We start from the raw sequence: 25,458 nt of genomic DNA, 5'->3' as shown, positions 1-25,458 counted from the left end.
TGTGAACAGTGAAAGCCAACCAGTCTCCCACAATTGGCTGCTCTGTCCTGGAGACAATATAACATGTCTGAATGACACTATATAAAGACCTGTGCACTCCCAGCACTGTCACATCGCTCTGTGTTAAGTGGTAAAGTACTTCCTCCGGTGCTAGAATATTTTTACCAGCTGAATATCTGACCTATTATCTGATCTATTATCAGAGAAGAAGGACATGAATCCTGCCAAACTTAGAAGCCGAACGGAAAATCGTTTTAAGCCTGAAGAAGAACAAGAAATGGATAATTTAGGGAAAAAAGCATGGGATAATCCAGCCTTTGATGGTTCTCCATCCCCACAGATAAAAGCAATCTACAATCCCAAAACCATCGTGGAGAATCCCTATGACAGTATGGATCATTTGGGGGATCCGCCGCCCTATCAAGAGGAACAAAAAAATAAAAGGTCAAATTTATGCGTAGAGTTCTTCGTCAACGTTGCCAGAGGCATAAGAGGTAAGAACAATATTGGACTTTCGTATATGATGTTTGTACCATAAATGTGAGCCAAGTGGAAACCGTGAGGTTGTTTGGAAAACTTTACATTTGAACATTTAGATTTTTTATTACATACAAACAACAAATGTTTGTTTTGACAAATCGGCCAGCAGCATACTAATATATTCCAGTAAAGAGGTCTGATAATATTAAGATAATATCAAGAAATACACCTTAATGTTTATAATATACATATATCTGTAATGCATAAAATTATATTTAGAATTTTAAATTTGCACAGAGGCTATATATATATATATAGATAGATATACGCTGAGTAAATTATTGGCGCTATATAAATAAAAGATTATATATATAATGGTGTACTTGAAATGACACAAGTTATACAGTGCACAAGAATAGGCAAGTGTTTGGATTATGAATCCTAAATCCTTTAGTGCATTCATAGTGTCTATGGTGTGTTAAAATGACTCTTAAACCTATTAACCAGTGCTTTTCACTATTTCACAAATTCATTTGGATATATTGATTCATTCTCAAAAGGCATAGCTTTGATTAAGATATAATAAATGACAACATGCGTAATAATATTATTTACATGATTCCATAAAAGTGATATCATACAACACAGCCTCTCAAACTTTTTCTGTTCATGAGCTATTTTAAAAAGGCATTGGACACCAAGGACAGTTTGAGTTGCGCTGCCAAGGAACACATCACTATTAATTGGAACCTGAATTCAAACTTGTGGTTAATCAATGTTGATATGTTTGACCAATGTAATCACTTAAATGTACTTTATTCAGAGGTTGATTGTGCCTTTTTATAAAACATAAGTTCTGCTCAGTGTATCACCCTGTGATTTGTTAAATGGATTTTGCAGAGAGTTTGGGTTCCATGGTGTTTGCCCTTTTGCTGGCATGCAGCTTCCCAGTTTTGATTTGGTTTCCTAATTCTGCTCACCATAGTGCAGCAATAAAAAGTCCTGGTATCTTATCGATTAAATTAAAATAAGTCCAAAAGTGCCATCTTGTAACACCTCCCTTTATACACATATCTAGATTGTAAGCTGGTTTGAGCAGGGCCCTCCTCATCTGTTGTCTCTGTAAGTCAAATTGTTATGTTATATACTACTTGTGTCCTGTCCACCCATTGTACAGCGCTACGGAATTTGATGGCGCTATATAAAACAATACATATTAATAATAATAACCTTCTAGGTACACAAGCCCCCCTTTAAGCTTCAGCCCTGGAGGGTAGGGGGGTACATTGGCGATCCGGTTTGCTCTATGACATCCGACTACTTTGGAGCACGTACATCTTTTTTTCTTCACACAGCGTTAGGGAAGCACAGGTAAACTCTGGCTTCAAGGAAGAAAAAGCAATAGAAGAGTCAGCCAAGAATTCCACAGAAATTTTCTGTTGTGGAAACTCAGATCTAAAGTGGAGTTTGTTGCATATTATATTATTACACAGTGGACTGTGAGAAAAAAACACAGGCAGTATTATTAATCATAAAGTCAGGCTGGTGTTCCATATACCAGCGTGTTTGGCCTTCTTAAGCAATTTCTGTATTAGCCGTGCAATTTGTAATAGTCAAAAGCAACACTATTACTTTCTATTTAAAGAAGGCATTTGGTATTTTTTTCTATTTAATGTATTTCAAAACTAAGTAAACTTCAAACCAAAACACCACACAGTATGAACCATGTCTTTCGTAACACACTCATGCTAATACTTTTGATGTCAAGCTTTTCGTTGCTTTTCATTTTTTTATTAATGATAAAAAGTACATTTCAAATGATCATATGTAGCAATTTATCGGAATGAGGTTTTTTTTAATCGAAATACTCAGAAGGGCATTGTCAGGGTTCCACCCTGCTAGCCTGGGCTATGTGATAATTATAACATTTTCATGTCTACCTGCAGCCACTAGTGGCAACCCTTCCCTTACTTGCCGAGCCACGAGTTTAGCCCTGCCCTCATATACCTGCTCTGCCTTTCAGTCTGGGCCTTTGCGTTGTTTGGCTTTGGTTCCTGCTTGGAGCTTAAGTTTTGTGTACTTTGTTCTTATCTCCTTTGTATGACCTTGGCTACGTTCATGATCCAGCTTCGTGTACCAGACCCTGGTGTGTCCCAGACTCTTCCTCCTGTCCAGCCGTGTGCAAGCCGTGTGCCCTGCCTGAGGGCTTCCAAGCCGTGTGTCCCACCTGAGGGCTTTCAAGCCGTGTGCCCTGCCTGAGGGCTTCCAAGCTGTGTGCCCTGCCAGTGGGCTTCCAGTCCTGTGCCCTGCCAGACCTTCTGTACCCCCTGTGCCTGTCTGTATCTACTTACCTACCTACCTACCTACCTACCAGTCATGATGCATCAAGGGGTACAGACAGAGCCCCTAGTATCCCCTGCAACTGGGCTCCTACCCGACCTGCTTGGCCAGGTCCTGACAGGCATATGGTTTTAGCAGAGAATTCTAAAACTTTTGGTGGAACAAAAAAATCTTTAAAATGAAAGAGTCATTTAGTGTTCTTCTAGTGGCTTCATGAGGGGCAAGTCTATCTATGGATGAAAGTGGGCTAGTCGCACCATGGACATAGTTAGCCATTGGGTGGACATGGCTAGGTATAATCAAGAGCAGAGAAAGCTCCAGATAGCATCTCCATCAGACTAATCCGTCCCAAAATTTTGAAGCATACTAACTCAACTAACAATCAAGGGGGGTGGTCTATTGCTCCCCTGGCCGATTCATCAAAAAGGGCTGGCCTGAAATGGACCACCCTGATTTGTGTCAGCCTGGTTGCAGAGGCAGGTTAGTGAAGGTCACGGAGTGAGGAAGTCTGTGAGAGAGAGTGTTAGACTGTGGTGTAAGAGCAAGTGTGGGTTTAAGACTGAGTTGTTAGTGTGTAAGAATCTGTGTTAGTGTTTGTGTTAGTTATGGAGGATGAGGGTCTTCTTGGCTTTACTTGTCCCCTGGCAAAAAAAGTGACAGCCCTTCCCTGCTAACTTACTTTATCTTGTACTTATTTGCACTATAAAGTGTGTCCACGAGGAAGGTAAAGAGGAGACAAGTGTAAAAATAGCTTCATAATCTTTGCATAGGTTCTTAAGTAAATACTAGTGGCAGAATAGAGAGTGATGTTTGTTTATACAGTAAAGCCACATGGTTTTGTCCCTGAAAAAGAAATAAAAGCTTTTGTGTCTGAAAGGAAATGATGCCTTCGTACATAAAGAGAATAAGAGCATTTGGATGTGATAGGGCATCCACGCCTATGCAGGCTCGTCAAGAGCTCATTGCATTATGCTGTGCAGTAGTCAACAGAGACGTGCCATACTTACTAAATATCAGGATAGGATAACACCCAGCTGTATTGTTACCAGAATAATTCAAACCAGGGCAATAATACATTGCTGGCACGAGTATGATGGGTACAGAGGACAGAGGGGAAAACTGTTTATGAGGGGCACTGCCCTGGGTATGGCTAAAGGCAGGTACAAGCCTTCATTATAATTATATATAATTGTCCCTTGAAAATATAATGTTGAATGTGCCTTAAAATACAATTAATGAACAAACACAACCTGTTTTAACTAGTAACACACAAATTATTGTATTGTTCTGATTCATATTGAATTCATAATTCAAACATTCACAGTGAGGGTAGGAAAAGTATAGGAACCCCTAGTAGACTAATGATTTCAACTAAAGCTTTTTTTTTTTTTTAAGTTTTGAGCATTTGTGGATGTGAACCATACCTTGCAAAAAAAAAAATCTCAGAAGACCTTTGATCAAGTATGATTGTAGATTTGCATAAACTTGCACTACGTATGGCGTAAAAAGGGCACTGCATACCAACATGTAAACATCCAACGGTGAAGTAGGATGAAGGGAGCATCATGTCTGCCAGCTGAAGCTCAGTAGAAGTTGGGTGAAGCAGCAGCACTTGTTAACTGCATCACCCAGTAAACAAGTAAAATAAAGTTCATCTCTTTGAGTGGTCCAGAGCCCAGACCTTAATCCATTAGAGATGGCGTGGAATTACCTCAAGAGAGTCATTTACAACAGACATCCAAGAATATGGTTGAGCTTAAGCAGTTCTGTTGGTTTAAAATCCCTTCTGAACATTGTACAGGTTGGATCCTCAGCTACCAGAAGCACTTGTTTACTGCTGCCAAACGAGGTTCGACCGGTTATTAAATCCAAGGGTTCACTTAATTTTTCACCAGCCATGTGAATTCTTGATCGATGTGATTGATTCTTGATCGATGATTCAACTAAAGACTAAAGATAGTAAAAGATTATTATTTGTTGTGTGCTATTAGTTTAAATAGATTGTGTTTGTTCATTATTGTAGATGAAGATCAGACCATATTTTGTAACAAATGTATACATAAATGCTGGTGATTTCAAAGGGTTCAGTTTTTTCTTGTCATTGTATTATGATGAACTTAGAAGACCTATATTTAGATCTATGTTCCTTTTAATGATATCAGCCACAAATGTTCATGAGTTTAATGACCTTCAGGCTGATTTGGCAACAAAAACAATGATAATTTAAAAAATGAATTAATTAAGTAAATATTCCGTGTTTGGATAGTACTATAGCGGCATATAACCTATTTTATATACATACAATTGTATCCAATTACAGTATCCACAGCTGACCTTTCAGGATCTACACGAGTCCAGATGTACAGAAAACCATCCAGGGAGGCATCATTATAGATCTTATAAAACAGAAAGTTGTCTAAATTTAGGTACCAAAATCCAAATATATATATATATATATGAAAGAAATTGATCACAGTGCATCTATATTATACCAAGAGTATGGAATAACACAGACAGCTATTCTTTTTAAGCTTAAGTTATTTAAACAAATCCTTGAGCAAGAGAAATAAAAGATATATCTATATATACACTATTTGGACAAAAGTAATGGGACAGCTGACCATTACACCAACAGGGACTTTTATGACATTTTATTGTCAATACATAGACAATAATATGAATTTGGTCCCTCTTTGGAGCTTCTCAGCCATGGAAACCCGTTCCATGAAGCTCCTGCTTCACAGTTTTTGTGCTGATATTAATACCAGTGCTAGTTTGGAACTCTTCAGCTATGGAATCAGCAAAGCCTCAGACCCCGCTCTGTGACCTTATGTGGTCTTCCGCTTCTCGGCTGAGCTGGTGCTGTTGGGATCTTGTGCAAAAAGCTAGATTTTTGACATGCTTCTGTAGTAACTCCAATGGAAGTGATTATAAGTGCTTTTTACCGATGGCATAATGCACAATTTACCTAAAACACTGGGTGTGTTGTGATGTAGTCAGAGGTCACATGACTTACTCCATGACCTTCATGAGGGATACAAGGAAACACAGATGCAGGTATAGGGTTTTTTCCTGCAAGCGCTCTCCACATTTTTGTTTTGACTAACTCTAACACAAAGCACCTAAAGCACCTGGACGTAGAGCCAAGTTAAAGAGTCATTTAGGTTTTTATCCATAGAAAGAGAGATATCTATACATCTAAATTGTCGTGATGGGACGTTATATGCCATGGAGAGTGGCTGAGGGTGCTGCCTGGGTGAAATGTAGAGCTGCACCAAACTTAAGTCCATAATTGATATTTCCTCAGAGGCTTTGGGTATCATAGTTGGGGCAGCCAACATGTTGGATGTTAGACAGTAGTGCTTGGAACTGTCCATTTTCTCCACCTTAAACCACCAGGGTCCTATGAAGTTCTTAGATACAATAACATGAGAGAAACATATAAAGAGAACATCAATAAAACATTTTTTAGTAGAATGCTGTACAAATAAAATTCTAATTCCCATGTCTTTCCTATTCTAGGCCTTTGGGGAACAACATTAACAGAGGATACAGCCGAAAACCGAGAACTTTATGTCAAGACAACACTGCGAGAGCTTATGGTTTATATAGTCTTCTTAGTGGACATCTGTCTCTGTAAGTCTGCATGATGACTTTTGAATAATATTTTCAATACAGTGCAATATGAATTTGGAATAAAGCTATAATTGTTATGGCAGATTAATTTGTGATGTTAGTTCCCAAGGTTTAATTCATCTGTTCTATTAGCCTAATTAGCAAACCACTGGTCATTATACTCTTCCGGTGTGAGATTAAATATAAAATGTAATCAACAAATAATCTAATACATTTTATATTTATTATCATTGCATATTACACTTTTTAAAAGATGTTCACAATTACCCTATATTTTCTGAAAAACTAATGTAAAAACAGTATTGTGAAAGTTTTAGGCAGCTATGAAAAAAAATGGTGGAAAGTAAGAATGCCTTGCGCTTGCACAAATTTAGGGATTTTGTGGGCATATCGATAGGTATTTGAATTATACTAACAAGTGCTAATGATCATCAATTTAATAAGTAGGTTAAAACACAATCCTTAAATGGAACAGAAACAGCTGTGTAGGGGGAATAAAACTGAGTGAGGGACAACCAAACTCACTAACAAGGTCAAAAGTCATACACGATGGCTAGGCTGAGCACAGCAACAGGACACAAGGTAGTTTTACTGGATCAGCAAGGTCTCTCCCAGGCAGAAATGTTAAGGCAGACAGAGTTTCCAGATGTCAAAGCTCTTTTGAAGAAGCAGAAAGAAACAGTCAATATTGAGCATCATAGATGCAGTGGTCAGCCAAGGAGACTTGCTCACTTCTCCTTGCAATCGGACTATGTCCAGCAGTGCCATCAGTTCAGCATTGGCAGAAAACAGTGGGACTCTGGTACACCATCTACTGTCCAGAGAAGTCTGCTCAGAATTGGTCTTTATGAAAGATCTGCGGTCAAAAAGTTATACCTCTGACATGGAAACCAGGCCAAACTACTCAATTTTTCACGGACACACAAGAACCGGGATTAAGAAAAAGGGCAGCAGGTGCTCTGGCCTGATGGATCAAAATGTGAAATATTTAGCTGTAGCAGAAGGCAGTTTGTTCATCGAAGGGCTGGAGAGCGGTACACGAATGAGTGCTTTCAGGCAACACTGAAGCTTGGTGGAGGTTCCTTGCAAATTTGGGGCTGAATTTCTGCAAATGGAGTTGTGGATTTAGCAAGAATTGTCTTCTCAATGCTAAGGAGTACAGGCAGATACTCCTCCATCATGTAATATCATCAGGGAGGCATCTGGATGGCCCCAAATGTATTCTGCAGAATGACAACGCAACCCAAACATGCAGCCAAAGTCATAAAGAACTATCTTTAGCGCAAGGAAGAACAAGTAGTCTTAGAAGTGATGGTATGCAACATCATTGAATCTATTTGGGATTAAATGAAGAGATAGAAGCAACTGGGGCTGCCTAAGTCCACAGAAGACAGGTGGTTAGTATTCCAAGATGTTTGGGACAACCTACCTACCAAGTTCCTTGAAAAAAAACCTGTGTACGAGTGTACCTAGAAGAATTGATGCAAAGGGCGGTCATACCAAATATTGATTTTATATTTTCTACTGTTCACTCAGTTTGCATTTTGTTGAGGATGAAATTAAACTATTGCCATGTCTATTTTTGAAAGCATTCTTACTTTACAGCATTTTTTCACACCTGCACAGTACTGAACATTTTCCAGTGACTAGATTCTCTGGTCTGTTCACAATCTGAGTAACATGTATCAATCATGTTTTATCCTGGAGTCTAATATCTAGGCTCTCCTATGTATATAACACTTTATGTATGATCATGACTAAAATCTGAAAGTCCTGTCATGCAAAGTTCCTGAGCACTGAAAAAAAAATTCCGGTTCTTTCTGGTTTGTATAACATTAATTTGTCATAAATGTTCCTAATAGTGTAATATCACAAAAGGACTTTTGAAAAGCTGACCATTTACAGAGGTAAAATACTTGCTGTACCAAAAAGACTGATTTTCTAGGGATAGAATTACATGGTTCCTTTTTGAATTTACAATGCTGTGTATTGTACAAACATTTTAAAGCAAGCATTATTGAATAAATGGGCTTACATGTTTTTGCTCTATTGTACAGACAAAGCACCTGTTTAACTCCTCGTGAATGGCTGACTTGACATTATGCAATATGTTTATCAGTTATATCAACTTTGCCACTAAACATTAAAAAGATGGCAGCTCCAACACTGAATCCACAGGGGCTGAAACGCCATGTTTATTTTGAAAACCATGGACCATTGAGCTTTTAGATGGCATTATAAATGTATTTTGACTGTTGGAGACAGATGGATATATTGTAAGACACAGATGATGAGAAGTTCACAAGAAGATGGTTTTAAGAATGTTAAGGTTTATACTGGGACTGCTTGAATATCCAGTGAAACTTTTACCGCCTATTAAATTTGTCATTTTTAAAGATTAATTCTAGATTGGCTGGCCATTATTATTATTGCCTTAATATTATGGCTATTTTGTTTGTAACCCTAGCTCCCAAAGCGCTCAATATGTATGTTTCTTAACAAGGCGCCTCTTTCCACATACATGATGATGACACCAGCAGCCTCACATGTTTTATCTGACATTGAGTCTCTCAAAGAAAATGTGAACGTGCAAAGGCTGTCTGCATAATAATTTACAGAAAAATAATAAAATCTGCAGGACCTTACACCCAACAAATCACCTAGGTTGAGTGATTCCCAAATGTAGTTGCCAATGTATTTCATTCTTGATTTGCTCATCAGTTTTGACCAGGCAGATTTTCTACCAAACAGATTTCTGATTTTACTTTCCATGGAAGTGGTAAAAAAAAAGTTTTCACTGCTTGGAGTGGTCGTTCCTTTTCAAAACTCTGTACTATTTCTGATCTACCATTACCTTCTTAAGGGCTAATAGGGGTGATATTCTTGCTGCCATCAGCAAGCTTGATAATCCTGCCTAGGTAACCCAAGCTTGCTCATGACTACAAGTGCACCACCCAAATAGCCCTTAAAAGGTCTCCTCTTCTGTTCATCCTTTCTATATTATACTGGGCTACCCCCTGATATTCTTAACCTATATCGGTTGGTTTTCTTCATGAAATTCCTCTTTTTGTTACCCCAAAAATCCTCTCTACCTCTCTGACCGTGTAGATAAATACTTTAAACAGGGTACAGGTTTAAATTCTCTGGAACCATTGAAATTCATGAAATTCTTAAAAAAGGATGGTAAACCATCAACAAGGGCGGGAAGATGAGATACTATGTGGTGGCTGTTCATCAGTAGTTGTGTGGCTATACAGGTTTTGCCCATATTTTATATTCTTTAGTTATTTAGGGTTAGGAGTTGTCCATCTTAGAGGTATTGTTGTTTTGTTCTCCTCTTTCTTATTCAAAGGCATGTGATGCTGTCTTGCTCTTAAGAACTTTTTGCAGTAAGCTGCTGTGAATTCCAGGAAAGAAATGTTTAAAGTTCTGCCCGATGGATTACATTTTCTATTTATGAAACTGAATTTCATTATCACGAAGTTCTATTTTTTTTGTGTGCATCCAGTAACATATGCTGCATAGGGAGTATAGGTTGATGGCAATTTTGGCTGCCATTGTGCTAGACAGGTCACAGGGCTAAACTCTGAACCTTGCCGGTAAGGATGAATGAATTGGGAATTCAGGAGTGTTCCTCGTCTTTTAAAGGTAAAAGTGAAGGAATAAATGCTGCACTCAAGGTAGCTGTGATGCATTTTAACATATTGGATGGATATCTGTAGGAAATATCACATCATTATTACTATAATTACATCATAATTGTATAATATTCCATAAATAATGTTTAATTGCATTTTAATGTGAGATTAGACAGCTATCTTTAATGGTCCCTTACGTGATTTTTGTGTGAAACAATGTGATTAATCTTAATTACAATGCAGCTATAGGAAATGAGCTTTTTAGAAATGCATAGTCACAATTTAGCAATGATGTATTTCAAGAGTAATAGTTATAGAACTTGTTGTTTACCCTGTTTTGTAACCTGGGAGATTTTAGTAAAAATACTTATATTGGAGATATATCCTGCATATTTGCCTAATGGTAGGCCTTTTTTATTTTAAGTCTCTAGTGGGGACCTATTTTTTTTCATCTAAGAACTTCCTCATCCTCAACAACCTTAATCTCCTTCCCCCTTTCTTCTTTCAAAGTAAGAACGCTTTCTTCATCCATCTCTACCTCTTAGCTCCCATTTATCATTTTCACAGATAGGGGAACAAAACAAACCCAGCCAGTTTCCCTTGTCTTAAGCAGGGCCAGTCCTTGACCAAACATAATTCCGAGTAAGAATCCCGTTCTATTGCTTCATACACCATGTCTAAATTCCAGGTGCTATATAGCATTTTTTGTGGGTGGCTTTTGGTGCCACGATGACCCAGGCATCCCAGGCAGCTACCTGACTCACTTGGCACTAAAATCAGCCCTGGCCTTAAGCAAAACCTTGACTGAATCAATTAGCTTGGTTTTCTTTCAGAACATTCTCAAAACACATTCTGGTTGTTATATACACAAAATAAATGAAAATAGCTTTACAGTTATGATCTGTTGATGTTAGCCTTGTGATTGAAGGTTATAATCTTTGACATTGCCTTGTTTATTGTCCTACTTTTATTATTTATTGAAGATGAATAAAAGAAAATGATCTGTTGATTATATATTGGCAGATCCAATGTATACTAAATAACAAAGCTGTATAAGCATTGCTAATTCTGGTTTACAACATATTGTATTTCTAGTGACTTATGGAATGACAAGCTCCAATACCTACTACTATACTAACGTCATGTCCAAACTGTTCCTGGACACACCAGCAGACAACGGAGTTACATTCAAAACTATCAGCAGCATGGCGGACTTTTGGTCGGTGAGTATAAATACAAAGCAATCAAAGACCTAGTCATCCAAAGTTATCCTGGAGCTAATACATGACTTGCAACACCATTCAACAATACTGATGTTCCGAACCAGTTAGAGGAAGGAAACCATCTAATTAATTAAAAAGTGCTTTCTGCAGCAGTTGCCGGCATGGCTCCTATGAATTTACTAACATTGTAGGATGGTGATATTGTTGTCTGTAAAATAATTTTACTTCTGATGGATTTGTAAAGGATCATGCTCAAGATTTTCACTTATATTGAATTCACAATTATCCAGACTTTATCTAAAGTACACATTTTTTGCCATATCCAGACTCATGGCTAAGAAGCAGCTTTTAATCATGTATTTTTTTCTGTACTCTGCATATGGCTTAGAAAGGGCTGGGGTTGATTACAATTTTTGGAGCCAGAAGCCTTGTTTAATTCTTTTGTTGTTGTATTTGACGTTATATATACATAGACATCGCATGTTGACAAATTGTCATCTCCCTAGCACTTGTCACAAAGCTTTTCTCTGCCTCCAAGACAGCCTTTTAACAGCCTGTAGATGTATTTACTGCAGTCTCCTCTGCGACATTACACAAAATAGTTTCAAGACTGCAATGCAGCAGAAACACAATTAAAAAGGAAAAAAGAATATCATGTATCCAGTTTTGTTGACACAATCATTTCTGGTAACTATATGATTTCGGGGAAATAGAGGGTATTTGAACTTGCAATACTAAGCCACATTTAAGCGATTCCTTGTTACAGCAGGAAAAGACTCAGGGGGGATAAACAGGACACGGTGGCATAATGCAGAAAAGATGCCCCCCAACACACCAACCTTTGTGCACCAAAAGTCCTAGGGGCCCCTAAGACCCTGCACCATATGGGCTGCAGTGATCTATGTGGCATCCATGTCCAGCAGCTGTTAAAGGGAAACCTCCACATGTTCCTAAAACATTCATGGGTACTTTCAATGTTTGGGGAAATAATCTTAAATATCTATTCAATGGAAAAGTGAGGGTGTATTGGTCCCCAGTCCACACATATGCGACCATTGTACAGCGCTACAGAATATGATGGCGCTATATAAAACAATAAATAATAATGGCGTTGCTGCCGTAGGAGACCTGTTGCCTGGTGTGAACTCTTTTGACTGTCCTGTTCATACAGCATAGCATCCATAAGTTGGTTGTTTATACTGGAGACATTTGTTTTTCGTCTGATATTTGTGGCTTTTTTTAATATAAAGTCATGTAACTGCTTAAAAATAAATTCTGTAAACTCTCTGTTTTATCTACAAAAAGGACATGGTCGTCAGAAAAATAAAACAGTGACCTTGTCTGTAAAATGTCATAAAAATATGGATTTTAGTAATATACGTATTCTCAGTTAACATAGTACTTGCAAGCAATTTTATTACAAAGAACACGCAGAAAGTATCGTAACATCAGGCAAATAATAAAAGATGAAAACGGCTGGACCATAAATACCATTTTACAAACATATATCAGGAAAATCCAACTATATAGACCAAAGCAATAATCATAAAAGACTAAACATTACACTAAAATAGTATTTGTCCTGACAAAGGTTACAGATCATTGATCTAGATTATAAAAATAGACCATTCTGTTATGTAGCATTTTCAGTTGTGTACATAATAGTGATGGCGCTTTAAAGCGTATTATACTAATCCCATGCTTTCTAGTATTCACAGGGTCCTTTACTTGGTGGTCTTTATTGGACCAAGTGGTACAACAACGCATCTTTAGACAATAGCCCCAATTCTTTTATCTACTATGAGAATCTTTTGCTTGGGGTTCCACGTCTGCGTCAGCTAAAGGTAGAGAACAACTCGTGCGTTGTACATAAAGACTTCCAAGAAGATATTACCGGATGCTATGATGTATACTCCAAAGACAAAGAGGACAAAAGCCCGTTTGGACTTTTTAACGGGACTGCGTAAGTACTGTACTTTCTTCTTCCACTGGAATAGAAGAACCGCATATTGTTTTAGTGGCATGTTTCACTTATTTGCACTATTTAATATAAGCTTCATATGGACAGACGGTAGCTCTCATGCTGTTAAATTATAGCCCTCACGAGTGTGTGGGGTTAGCTGAAAATACATAGTCAGTAATTATAATTGGGTATTTGTTCAATCAATAAAAGTTTGTGTGGGATTGCAGAAGATTTGGTAAATTAACTTTCCTCTTGAGATAATTCCTGCTTTGACTTTTTTCTTCTTTACCAGTTGGAACTACTTCACAGAGGACGAACTCGGAGGATCATCTCACTGGGGAAAAATAGCGACTTATAGTGGAGGAGGATATTATATAGATCTGGAACGTACCAAAAATGACAGTTTCAGGGAGCTACAGATTTTGAAAAGCAACCTCTGGTTAAATAGAGGAACACGTGCGGTCTTTGTTGACTTCTCAGTTTATAATGCCAACATCAACTTATTCTGTGTTTTAAGGTAAGTGGCTTACTTACTTTTTTTACACAAACGTATTAACCTTAATGCCGAATGGCAGTGACTCCAAAAGTAGATATAGGATATGCACGCTAACTTAAATATTCCAGTACAAAAAATGATTAACAAGGTGAATAGGCTAGCGGCACTGGCGACTCTAGAAACAATATATAGGGGGGGCACACAAGACACCACAGTCAAACTGGGGGCGCATTAATAATTTCCAAAAGTAATGTACTATGGAATTATACTTTTGTTATTGGGCTAAAATAATATCATTCAACATGGGAAGCCTGAAGCCACAATTGAGTGCGACTAATCCTTGAAATAAATATTATAACACAATAAATAACTTTTCCACTAAATGATTTCAAGTCACTACAACTTCAAGAGGGCATTTTATCTCTGGATAAATATAAATTAAATAATTCCTACTGAAAGTTAAGTGCCAGGAAACAGATGGCCAAACACACACACCAACACAGGCTCTGTCACACCGACACCCAGACACACACACCAGGACAGGCTCTGCCACACCGACAACCAAATACACACACCAGGACAGGCTCTGCCACACTGACAACTGAACACACACACCAGGACAGGCTCTGCCACACAGACACCCAGACACACACACCAGGACAGGCTCTGTCACACCGACAACCAAACACACACACACACCAGGACAGGCTCTGCCACACAGTCACCCACACACATCAGGACAGGCTCTGCCACACCCACACCCAAACACACACACACCAGGACAGGCTCTGACACACTGACACCCAAACACACACCCTAGGACAGGCTCTGCCACACTGACAACCGAACACACACACCAGGACAGGCTCTGCCACACCAACACCCAAACACACACCAGGACAGGCTCTGCCACACCAACACCAATACACACACACCCGAGGACATGCTCTGCTACACTGATAACCAAAACACACAAACAGCAGGACACAATCTACGTCACAGACGTTTACATCAGAATGGATTTTTCACACTGCATTGTCGTTTATACCCCCCTTAGTGTTTTTGCCCCTTGTGTATTGATGCCCCTGCTGCCCATATATATTAACATTAGCCCCAGTTGCCGATAGCAGGTATAGATCAACACATTAACACACAAACCAAGCTTTGCATGTATAGATCAACTGAAATTCACTTGTGATCTCAAATAAACAGAATCAGACATACAAATCCTGTATTTGCAGGTATACAATAATAATATATGAAATGTAGCATTGCAGGTATAGATCAAATAAATACATGGAAACAGCATTGCAGGTATTAATCAACTGAATAAGACATATTAACCCTGTATTTGCAGGTATACATAAATAATGTATGGAAACATAGCATAGCAGATATGGATCTACAGAATAACACACAAACCCAGCTTTGCAGGTATAGATCAATTGGAATTGCTGGCAGCATCAATACACAAGGGGGGCAGCTAGCTAGGTTTTGGCATGCACTGGCTGACTTGGCATGATAGGAGTGTGATTGCTAACAGCAATCAAAGTCCCATCATGCCTAGGTTCCAGCACTTACACATCCAACCAGTAAATGCTGGAACCTAGGCATGATGGGACTGTGATTGCTGTTAGCAATCACACTCCTATCATGCCAAGTCAGCCAGTACATGCTGGTACAGGGTGGCTGTAAGTAATGTGCAGACCCCATACTGCTGGCAGCATCAATACACAAGGGGGCACAGTCCCATCATGCCTAGGTTCCAGCATTTACTGGTTGGATGTGTAAGTGCTGGAACCTAGGCATGATGGGACTTTGATTGCTGTTAGTAATCACACTCCTATCATGCCAAGTCAGCCAGTACATGCTCGAGGTGCGGCCCGCGTAAGATCGGTTGCCCTGGCTGCCGATCTTATGTGGGCCGCACCTCGAGGTCTCGCGGGCCGCATTTGGCCCGCATGTTGGACGCCCCTGCCTTATCACTTTCTAACCCCCTCTCCCTCCCTTATCACTTTCTAACCCCCTCTTCCTCCCTTATCACTTTCTAACCCCCTCTCCCTCCCTTATCACTTTCTAACCCCCTCTCCCTCCCTTATCACTTTGTAACCCCCTCTCCCTACTCACTATCTACCCTCCCCCTTTGTAGTTGTCTCACCTTTAGGTCCAGCAACGGGAGCACGAGGCTTCTGTCTTCGTTCTCCGCTGCGGTGGCCGCTGCTTCACCGCTGAGCGCCGAAATATGACGTCATATTTCGGCGCTCAGGATGAAATGCTGGCACCGCGACGGAGGTAGAGGCTTCGTAGAGGAGAATGGGGGGCGCCGAGCGGTTGCTAGGCGCCCCTCTCTCTCCTCCGCTTAAAAAAAAAAAAAAGACGGGATTTAAAGTCGCATTGCGACTTTATTCCAAATTCGGCAGGGGGGCAACAGGGGGGGCAAGGATTAACCTAGGGGGGGCAATTGCCCCTCCTTGCCCCCCTGTAGCGACGCCACTGGCTAGCGGTGTGTCCTGTATGGGAATAAGCCACCTATATATAACACACTCTAAAAATATAAGAAGAGCCATTATGTATTAATGGTTTATTAATGCCAACATTTAAACCCTCATGGATTCTACATCTAGGCATACAGTATTCCTAACTAAGGCATTAGTACACTAAGGCCTTGCAACAAAACATAAACAAAAACATGGAACCTCAAATTCAGTTAGTAATTAGATATTAAAAATTAAAAAGTATCATGGAAGCATTAGATCAATCAATCAAGGACTTTCAAGGACCATCAGTTGTGACCTTTCACCTGCTCCCAAGCATCTTCCTGTCAACACAACTGCTCACCAGAATTTCACAGTACCCATATACAGTACCGTTCAAAAGTTTGGGGTCACCTAGATAATGGGCTCATTAAAATAACATCAGATGGATCAGAATTAAAATGAGACGTTGTTTACATCGTAAATGATTATTGTAGCTGGAATCGGCTGACTTTTTATGAAATATCTTCATAGGTGTACAGAAGCTCTTTTATCAACAACCATGACGCCTGTGTTCTAATGGCACATTGTGTTCGTTAATCCAAGTTTAAGAGACTGATTATTGGAAAAACATTTTGCAATTATGTTACACAGCTAGAAATTTCCTGGTTTTCCATTAAAACAGCTAAGTGACTCTAAAGCATTAAAAGGTAGAGTTTAGTATAAGCAGATAGATATCAATGATAACAAATATACACAGTTTAATTTTAAGGTACTCAAAATATGTTTTGTGAACTTCTGCAATGCTTTTTTTTTTAACTTTAGTAAACTTATTATGTGTTTTTCAGGCTTGTAGTAGAATTCCCTGCAACTGGTGGAGCAATACCCTCCTGGCAGATTCGCACCGTTAAGCTTATTCGATATGTCTGCGGATGGGACTATTTCATCATCGCATGTGAAATTATCTTCTGTGTGTTTATCTTTTACTATGTGGTGGAAGAGATGCTGGAATTAAGGATTCATAAATTCAGATATTTTACCAGTATTTGGAACATACTAGATGTCGTGGTTATACTGGTAAGGATACATCCCACATGCCTCTAAATAATTGTACAACATTCATATCTGGAAATTAAGGTTTTTATACACCTGTAAGTAATTGATACAATTATATTTAGCTTTCTCTTGTAGCCATTGCATTTCACATCTTTCGAACATTGGAGGTGAACAGGCTGATGGGAACACTGTTACAACTGCCTACCATATACGCAGATTTTGAATTCTTGGCTTTTTGGCAGACGCAATACAACAACATGAATGCCGTGAATCTCTTCTTCGCATGGATTAAGGTAAGTGTTCAACATGTGCCAAGCTAAAATATAATGAATATAATTGTAAGGCTTTTGAGCGTGTTTATATGAATTTATTTTCAGTTTTACCCCAAATGGTTGCAAACAGGTGTCAAAAAAAGAGTCACAGTTAACATGATCATCAGACAGGGGTGGGCTGGCCCAGGTGGCAGGTCAGACTGGCCCTTTGTGAACAATTTTGGACAAGCACAGGGAGGCAGGAATGCAGCGGGGTCACGTAAAGCAGCGTTATGTAATAGCGGGGCTGCACACACGGTGTGCCAGAGAGAAAGCTGCCAGTGAGGTAAGGGGGTTCTAAGAGGGAGCAAGTGAGTGAGGGGGAGGGAGTATGTATGTATGTATGTATGTATGAATGTTAGAATGAGAATGTTTGTATAAATGTGTGTGTGCAAAGAATAAATGTGCAAGCATAAATGCGTAATTGTGTGTTAGCATGCGTCTGTGGTGTGAGTATGAGCAAGTTTATGTTAGAGTAAGCATGTGTATGTGTGTTAGAATGAGAGTGTTAGTTTGTTTAAGTGTGTGTACATATGTGTCCCCGTGCGTATATTGGGGTGGCAAGGGGCCACTTGGCTTTACTTGCGCCTCAGGCTATAAGGTGGGTGCCAACCCTCCCCTGTCATGAGACTACATCACATATCTAGTTCCTTACTATAAAACATGCAAATCATGTAGACTGTGGTATTTCATGGTTACGTTCTATTGTATTAAATGGGTTCAATTATGTAAATGTTATGTAACACTCTCTTTTTTCTATCAAAGAGCATTTAATTATACACATATACACAATCAATACATGAAAAATGTTTTACTGTTATTTCTTCCAGATCTTCAAATACATTAGCTTCAATAAGACAATGACCCAGCTCTCTTCTACCCTTGCTCGTTGTGCAAAGGATATTTTGGGTTTTGCAATCATGTTCTTCATTGTATTTTTTGCCTATGCACAACTAGGATACCTTCTCTTTGGAACCCAAGTGGAAAACTTTAGCACCTTTGTAAAATGCATGTATGTATTTTTCTTTTTATTTGTAGAATGTATACCAAAGTATAGGGTCAAAGTTGGCATGGGGCATGACTTTCCTTGGGAAGCCCTTTAGCTCTGCCCCCTCTGCCTAAAATATTACAATTAAAGGTTGGGTCTGAAACAACAGGGAACCCATAAGCTAATGATTGTCAGTTTAATTAGTCTTAAATATATACTTTGGTCCAAACTGGTTCACAACTCTCCTGCACACGTCAAACCCATATCTATGTTTCCAAGAGCTAAATAAAACCTCCCAAGAAAATTGCAGTGTCTTTCTTAAAAGGCTTTGGAGGGATATTTATATAGAGGTTTGAGTCACACTTTAAAAAAATGGACTATTAATATGAACTGAGGAAAGGGTGAACAACATATGAAGATAGTAAATCTTGGTTTGGACAGATTCTTGTATACATTCAGGCTCACTCATACTCAAGAACATAATAAAATCAGGCTTGGGTAGATTCTGCCAGCAGAGAATACCAATTTAATAATAACATAAAAGTCAGACTCTTAGATTCTCAGACATGATAAAGAGATTGGGTACAGTTTGAGACATGATAAAGTTAGGCTCTTGTAACTTCTAAAGTTAAGCTCACGTCAATTCTGAGACCAGTAAGGCTTGGATAGGTTCTTATACACGCTTAAGTTAGGCTGGGGGGTGCAGTTTGTTTAGCGTGGGTCTCAATGGCATATAAGATGGTAATCAGATGTAATTTCTACTAGAGGACTTATGTGCCATTGACATGCTGAGATTGTAAACTCATCTGAGCAGGGCCCTCCTTATCTCTTGCTTCAGTAAGTCAAATTGTTATGTTATTCACTACTAGTTATGTTCTGTTTACCCATTGAACAGCACTGCAAAACATGATGGCACTATATAAAACAATAAATAATAATAATTTACTTGCTATTACTGGTATACAAATTAAAACCCTATATCTGATGTTTAAGCTAAGATTTTTCTTACTTTTGTTTTCTAGATTTACTCAGTTCCGAATTATCCTTGGGGATTTTGATTATGATGCCATTGACAATGCCAATAGGATATTAGGACCTATTTATTTTGTTACATATGTTTTCTTTGTCTTCTTTGTCTTATTGGTAAGTACTGTTAGCAATGTTAAATATTCACTTTTTATGCCGATCTTTGTATGTGTCCCAAATGCCTAGAACCGTATTTATGTTCTCGCGGAGAGGGTGTTGATGCCATGGTACGTTGTCACCATCTACAGGCCAAAAGTGGCACTACATCAGTTTGGCTCCTTTTATTTGATTCTAGGATGAGAGCCAATCACAGACATCTCACATATTTTCTAAACAGGGCTGCCTGTCTAGTGTTCTTGTGTCTGTGTGATGTCATGAAAGCCGGGTCTAACCCTATGGTCTAATGCATGGTACACTGTAGGCTGGGTAGTGAACATGAGCGCTGAGTATACACAATTGAATTGAAGTTAATGGCTTTTTTTAATATATGGTTAGAAACTCAAGAATATTTGTGTAATTGCACAATAATATCATGTTTTTGTCTTTTTTTAAACTAAGAATATGTTTTTGGCAATCATCAATGATACATATTCTGAAGTGAAAGAAGAGCTTTCAAACCAAAAGAATGAGTTGCAGTTTTCGGATATATTGAAACAGGTATGTGTTACAAATTTAGTAAATATGTACCCTTAGGATATATCCATGTCTGCTGCTTAACCATAGCTGATTGAAATACTGTCCATCCTTTTTTCATCCAAATCTGCTAATTCTAAATGTATCAGTTCTGTCCATCAGTTTTTCATCCAAATCTACAAATTTTAATTCTACCAGTTCTGAACCACTTTTTTGTTTATCCAATAATGGTCTGCAAAGCTCACGAAAACAGGGCCCTCTTCTCCTTTTCTTATTGTCAATTTTATTATTGTTGTTCATTTTCACTGTCTATTATTGTAATTGCTCCATGAAATCTGCTGATGATCTATGACTTAAATTTAACGTAATAATCATTTACTAAACACAAGGTCTTACGTTTGTAGGGCTACAGGAAGACATTAATGAAACTGAAACTGAAGAAAGAGCGCATATCGGATGTTCAGAAAGCTCTACAAAATGGCACAAAGGAACTTGAATTTGAAGAGTTTAAGAACAGTTTAAAAGAGTTAAGTATTGTGATTTGGTTGTCAACATTTCAGCCCAGTTTACTCCAAAGTCACTGGTGTAACTACAGGGGCTGCAGGGGCCCGTGCCTCTAGGGGGGGTGGTCAGTGCAAACCCCTTCTTCTTGTCTCCTTGTACCGGTTCAAAATTGTTTAGAAAGGGCCCTTCCTAGTCCACCGATCCAGGTCGGAAGGGCCCTTTCTAAACTATTTTGAACAATTGTAAACACAACCCAGGTTTATCCCCCCAAACAAGTTAAATATATGGGTAGCACAATTAATGGTACCATTTTAGTCACTTTAGTTACTTTGTGGACTCTTCAGTTCACCCCACAGGTTGTCTATGGGTCTCAAGTCAGGGGACCAGGATGGCCATGGTAGGACCTTGATTGTGTGGTCAGTAAACCATTTTTGTGTTCATTATGATGTTTTGGATCATCGTCCTGCTGGAAGATCCAACCACGGCCCATTTTAAACTTTTTGGTAGAGGCAGCCACGTGTTCATTTAATCTGTTTGTATGTGTTAGAATCCATGATGCCATGTATCCTAACAAAAAGTCCAGGTCCACTGGCAGAAAATGTCCCAAAACATTAAAAAGCCACCATCATATTTAACTGTGGGCATAAGCTAGTTTTCCATACGGCTACCTCTCAGTGTGCACCAAACACACCTCTGGTTTCATCTGACCATAGAACCCAATCTCATTTGAAGGTCCATTTCCATGCTGAAGGGGACATTTGGGGAAATGCTATGTTTCCAACTTTGTGGGAACAAGTTGGAGAAGGCCCTTTTCTATTCCAGCATTACTCTGCCCCAGCATACAAAGCAAGGTCCATAAAGACATGGTTGAATAAGTTTGGTGTGGAAGAACTTGACTGGTCCACACCGTGCCCTGACCTCAGCCCCATCGAACAACTTTGGGGTAAACTGGAAAGGAGATTGCGAGCCAGGCCTCCTCGTCCAACATCACAAATGCTCTACTGGATGAATGTGCAAAATTCCCCCAGAAACGCTCCAAAATCCTGTGGAAAGCCTTCCCAAAAGAATGGAAGATGTTATAGCTGCAAAGGGGTGACCAACTACAGTGGATATAAAAAAAAATCTACACCCCCTGTTAAAATGCCAGGTTCTAGTGATGTTAAAGAATGAGACAAGGATAAATCACGTCAGAACTTTTTCCACTTTTAATGTACTTCAAAAGACCATAAATCACAACTGCGCTGGAGCGATGCTTCATTAAGCAAGTCCTAACCCAAAGTGTTTACTGGAGAAACAATAGCTTCAGAATGAAACCATCTTTAAATTAAATAATAAAAATGCAATTGTTTGCTATGCATAACAAATTAAAAGGTATGTAAATCACTCATCACATTGAAACACAAGAATAACCACACACAGAACAGACCACCCTTTTTGTAGATCTAGAAACACGAATCCATTGTTTGTGTGGTTTTTGTTTTTAGAATGGGCCATGAAGACCATGAAATCACTGCAGCCTTTTCCAGATTTGACCAGGATGGAAATCGGATTCTTGACGAAGAAGAACAAAATAGAATGAGAAATATTTTGGAGGAAAGACGGGTATGATTATAATAGGGCTAACAGTATTGCAGATTAGTTTTAACATAGTAGCTTACAAAAAGAGTACAAATATTTGGAGCCCAGACAATCCACGTGTAAAACAACTATTCTTATTCAATGTGAACCAACTAGCATTTCACCACAGCCTTAAAAGGTGAAGTTTATTTTCAATTGTATATTGTAATAAAATAACACATTTTCTTTATCATGTTCTAAATGTACAGATGGCTCTGAATGCTGAAATTGAGAATCTGGGACGGTCATTCGGGAACAAGAGTTTAGAAGACGGGGTGAATTTAGCCAAATTCAAGGATAAGGTCTCTGCTAAAGCCAGTTGGGTCTCGCAAGAAGAATTCACAATGTATGTATCTTTAAAAAAAAATATCTACAGTTCTGAGAAAATAGACTTTCGAACTAAATGAGTCAGACACATATACGTGTGATATGTGAACAAGCTAGTTGAATAAATAACTATAACAATGAAATGTGAGGTTAACATTAGGGGGTACATAGTCTCCCTGATACCAATCCAGTGTTGCTTAACACAGACATACGCTGCATTGCACTACACAATAAACTAAGGTTTTCCGTTTAAGAATGGCTGTTTTTGTTTTTTTTTAAACATATTAAAGAAATGGTTAATGGTCTGAACAATTTAGATGGAGTCCAGGAGAAATGGGATTACTAGAAAGGTGTTTTACTGAATGCCTCAGGCATTGAATTAAACCTGTCAGTAAGTTAAAACGAATAAAAAACTAAAGGGTAGCATCAAGGACCTCTATGGAGATTTAGAATGAAGAAGAAAGGAGTAACTGCAAGGTATCAAAGCACCCAGAAGGGAAGAAAAAATAAAAAAAATAAAAAACCCAGAAAAATAGAGTTTGACTGCATATAAGAATCATTTGGCCCATTTTGTACTTTCTTTTTTCCTGCTGTAAAATCTCGAACCTTTATCAGCTTTTTAGATTCATGAGGTCATATGCTAGTAAAACTGACAGAACTATTTAACCAGTCACTATTGACAGAAGCAGATCTTGTTTTTAATGTGACAATAATAAAAATGTAGTATGAGTTGAGCTTTTAAGATAATTTCCCAATATTCTCCAATGTAATGTTCTCACATTTAATAATCGCAGTTAAATCAATGCACATCCATGATTGTCTTGCAGATTTCTAAAGCGTCTTCAGCAACTAGAACTGTCCATTGGAGGAATCATGAGAAAAATTGAATCTGTGGAACTGAAGTTAGAGACCATGGAAATGAACAAAACAAAACAGACAAATCTTGTGGATAGTAGACAGAACAATATTGTAAATGTAAGCAACAGAATTTTGTCTTGATTTTTATACAAACACCTCAAGGACAAGCATTTTAGTATGTGTACAAATATATATATATATATATATATATATATATCACACACACACACACACAGCAAATAAAGTTGATGCACTCAGCAGGTCTTCTTTTTATAAAATGTATTGACTTGGTGAAGGTCCCATTATATATATATATATATATATATATATATATATATATACACACATACACACACGCTATATTGACAAAAGTACTGACACCTGACCGTTACACCAACAGATTGCATTCTAAATACATAGGCACTAATGTGTAGTTGGTCCCCCTATTTGCAATCTCCATTCCAGTCCATCCCAAAGGCGTTGGCGGGGTTGAGGTCAGGGCTTTGTGTGGACCAGTCAAGTTTTCCACACCAAACACGTCATTGTGGACCTTGCTTTGTGTACTGGAGCAGTCATGTTGGAATAGAAAAATGTCTTTGCCAAACTGTTCCCACAAAGTTGGAAACATTATCCAAAATGCTAAAGCATTAACATTTCCCTTCACTGGAAGTAAGGGGCCTAACCCAAACCCAGTATTCCAATACCCAATAAGAGGTACGTCCCAATATTTTTGTCCATATAGTGCACAAAGCTAAGTACATAAAGACATGGTTGGATGATGGCGTCCATGAACTTGGGTGCTGCTTAGAGGCCAAATTAAACGAGACTATTGTAACTTGTCCATACAGACAAGAGTGATAACTTTTTTTTTTTGTCCCGGGTATGAAGGGGTGTTATTCATGCAGGGAAGAATTATAATCAAACCAATTGGGAAGAATAAAGTTTTCGTTAACCTGTTGATCTCTGTATTTTGTTTTTCCAAAGGAAGAAATTCTGCATCGCAATCTGGTTCCAATCGTGAAACCAGAGAAAGAAGGTTGGGAGTCAGCGTACAAGCCAAGAAACGTTACAGACCCATCTTTTAGGAACAGCAATGCCCTCTACCCAAATACAACTAGTGCAGACAATTCATTACATTTCTCTCAGAACTAAAACGCTTACTGTCTTAACGTGTATAATTTATAACTATCACCTTCAAAATGCTTAAAGAATGTAATTTTAAGTAAAGTCACAATGTAGTAGTTAAACTTAGGTACCAGCTAGTGAGATCCCCAGAAAAAAAAAGGCATTCCAGCATTTTTACAAAGTGAGTTAAAAAACAAAAACAAAAAAAAGCCACTGAATTTTCTATCCAAGAAATCCACATCGTATTTATTGTTTAACCGCACTTCTTATGGGCAGGGTAGAATATAGTGTGAAATATAATATATAATAAAACAATGTTAAAATACAGCGCTAGCTTTACAGAAGCTGTTCGGTACTAGTCGAAATTTTCTATTGTGGTAAAAAAGGTCCCTACAAGGCATTACTAAAGAGAAGGGAAGAAAACATGGAAATCTGGTTCCCTAAGGCAAGCCGCACATTATTTGCAGCTAAATCCACGCCTGTGACTTGTGCGATACCGCCAGCTGTGACCAACTTAAATACCAGTAGAGGTTCAATTTGTCTCAGTCAGCGTTTTAGAGAACCTTGTGATTTGTTCTGGATTTTAGATAAGATACAAAAGCAATATTAATATACATAGTGTATGTACATAGAATGTTTCTCAAACAAAAAATGAAATAAAAACTAAAATGAAGATTATATAATAGCGAATTACAATAAATCAAGTTGATGACATGATCACGGTTTGAGGCTTCGTGGATTTATTGGACTCCTGGGTTTCTTA

The 25,458-nt window shown here is 38.4% G+C and overlaps 1 protein-coding gene across 1 annotated transcript; it reads left to right on the top strand.

Annotated features, from left to right (window-relative positions):
- The first annotated feature begins 214 nt into the window (after positions 1–214).
- LOC149298926 (polycystin-2-like protein 1) lies at positions 215–24,722 on the top strand. The gene is made up of 15 exons (XM_089486779.1): positions 215–494; positions 6,343–6,456; positions 11,190–11,317; positions 13,027–13,280; positions 13,573–13,797; positions 17,099–17,327; positions 17,429–17,599; positions 18,448–18,629; positions 19,628–19,748; positions 20,190–20,288; positions 20,669–20,790; positions 22,253–22,370; positions 22,595–22,731; positions 23,540–23,687; positions 24,555–24,722. The coding sequence occupies exons 1-15, from the start codon at positions 215–217 to the stop codon at positions 24,720–24,722; spliced, it is 2,496 nt and encodes an 831-aa protein (XP_089342905.1).
- Positions 24,723–25,458: the final 736 nt, after the last annotated feature.

The sequence above is a fragment of the Sceloporus occidentalis genome, unplaced genomic scaffold (genome assembly GCF_023333645.1).
Source record: "Sceloporus occidentalis isolate IW3139 unplaced genomic scaffold, rSceOcc1.0.p SCAF_30, whole genome shotgun sequence".
NCBI classification, from domain to species: domain Eukaryota; kingdom Metazoa; phylum Chordata; class Lepidosauria; order Squamata; family Phrynosomatidae; genus Sceloporus; species Sceloporus occidentalis.
The sequence above is the reverse complement of the archived record's forward strand: the minus strand, read 5'-3'. Positions and strand labels throughout refer to the sequence as shown.

Excerpts from the sequence above, each read along its gene's own strand:
- LOC149298926 (XM_089486779.1), top strand. The coding sequence starts at position 215 with ATGAATCCTGCCAAACTTAGAAGCCGAACGGAAAATCGTTTTAAGCCT. Across the intron at positions 18,630-19,627 it reads AGCACCTTTGTAAAATGCAT|ATTTACTCAGTTCCGAATTA; the intron begins GTATGTATTTTT and ends TTTGTTTTCTAG. Across the intron at positions 19,749-20,189 it reads TTGTCTTCTTTGTCTTATTG|AATATGTTTTTGGCAATCAT; the intron begins GTAAGTACTGTT and ends TTTTAAACTAAG.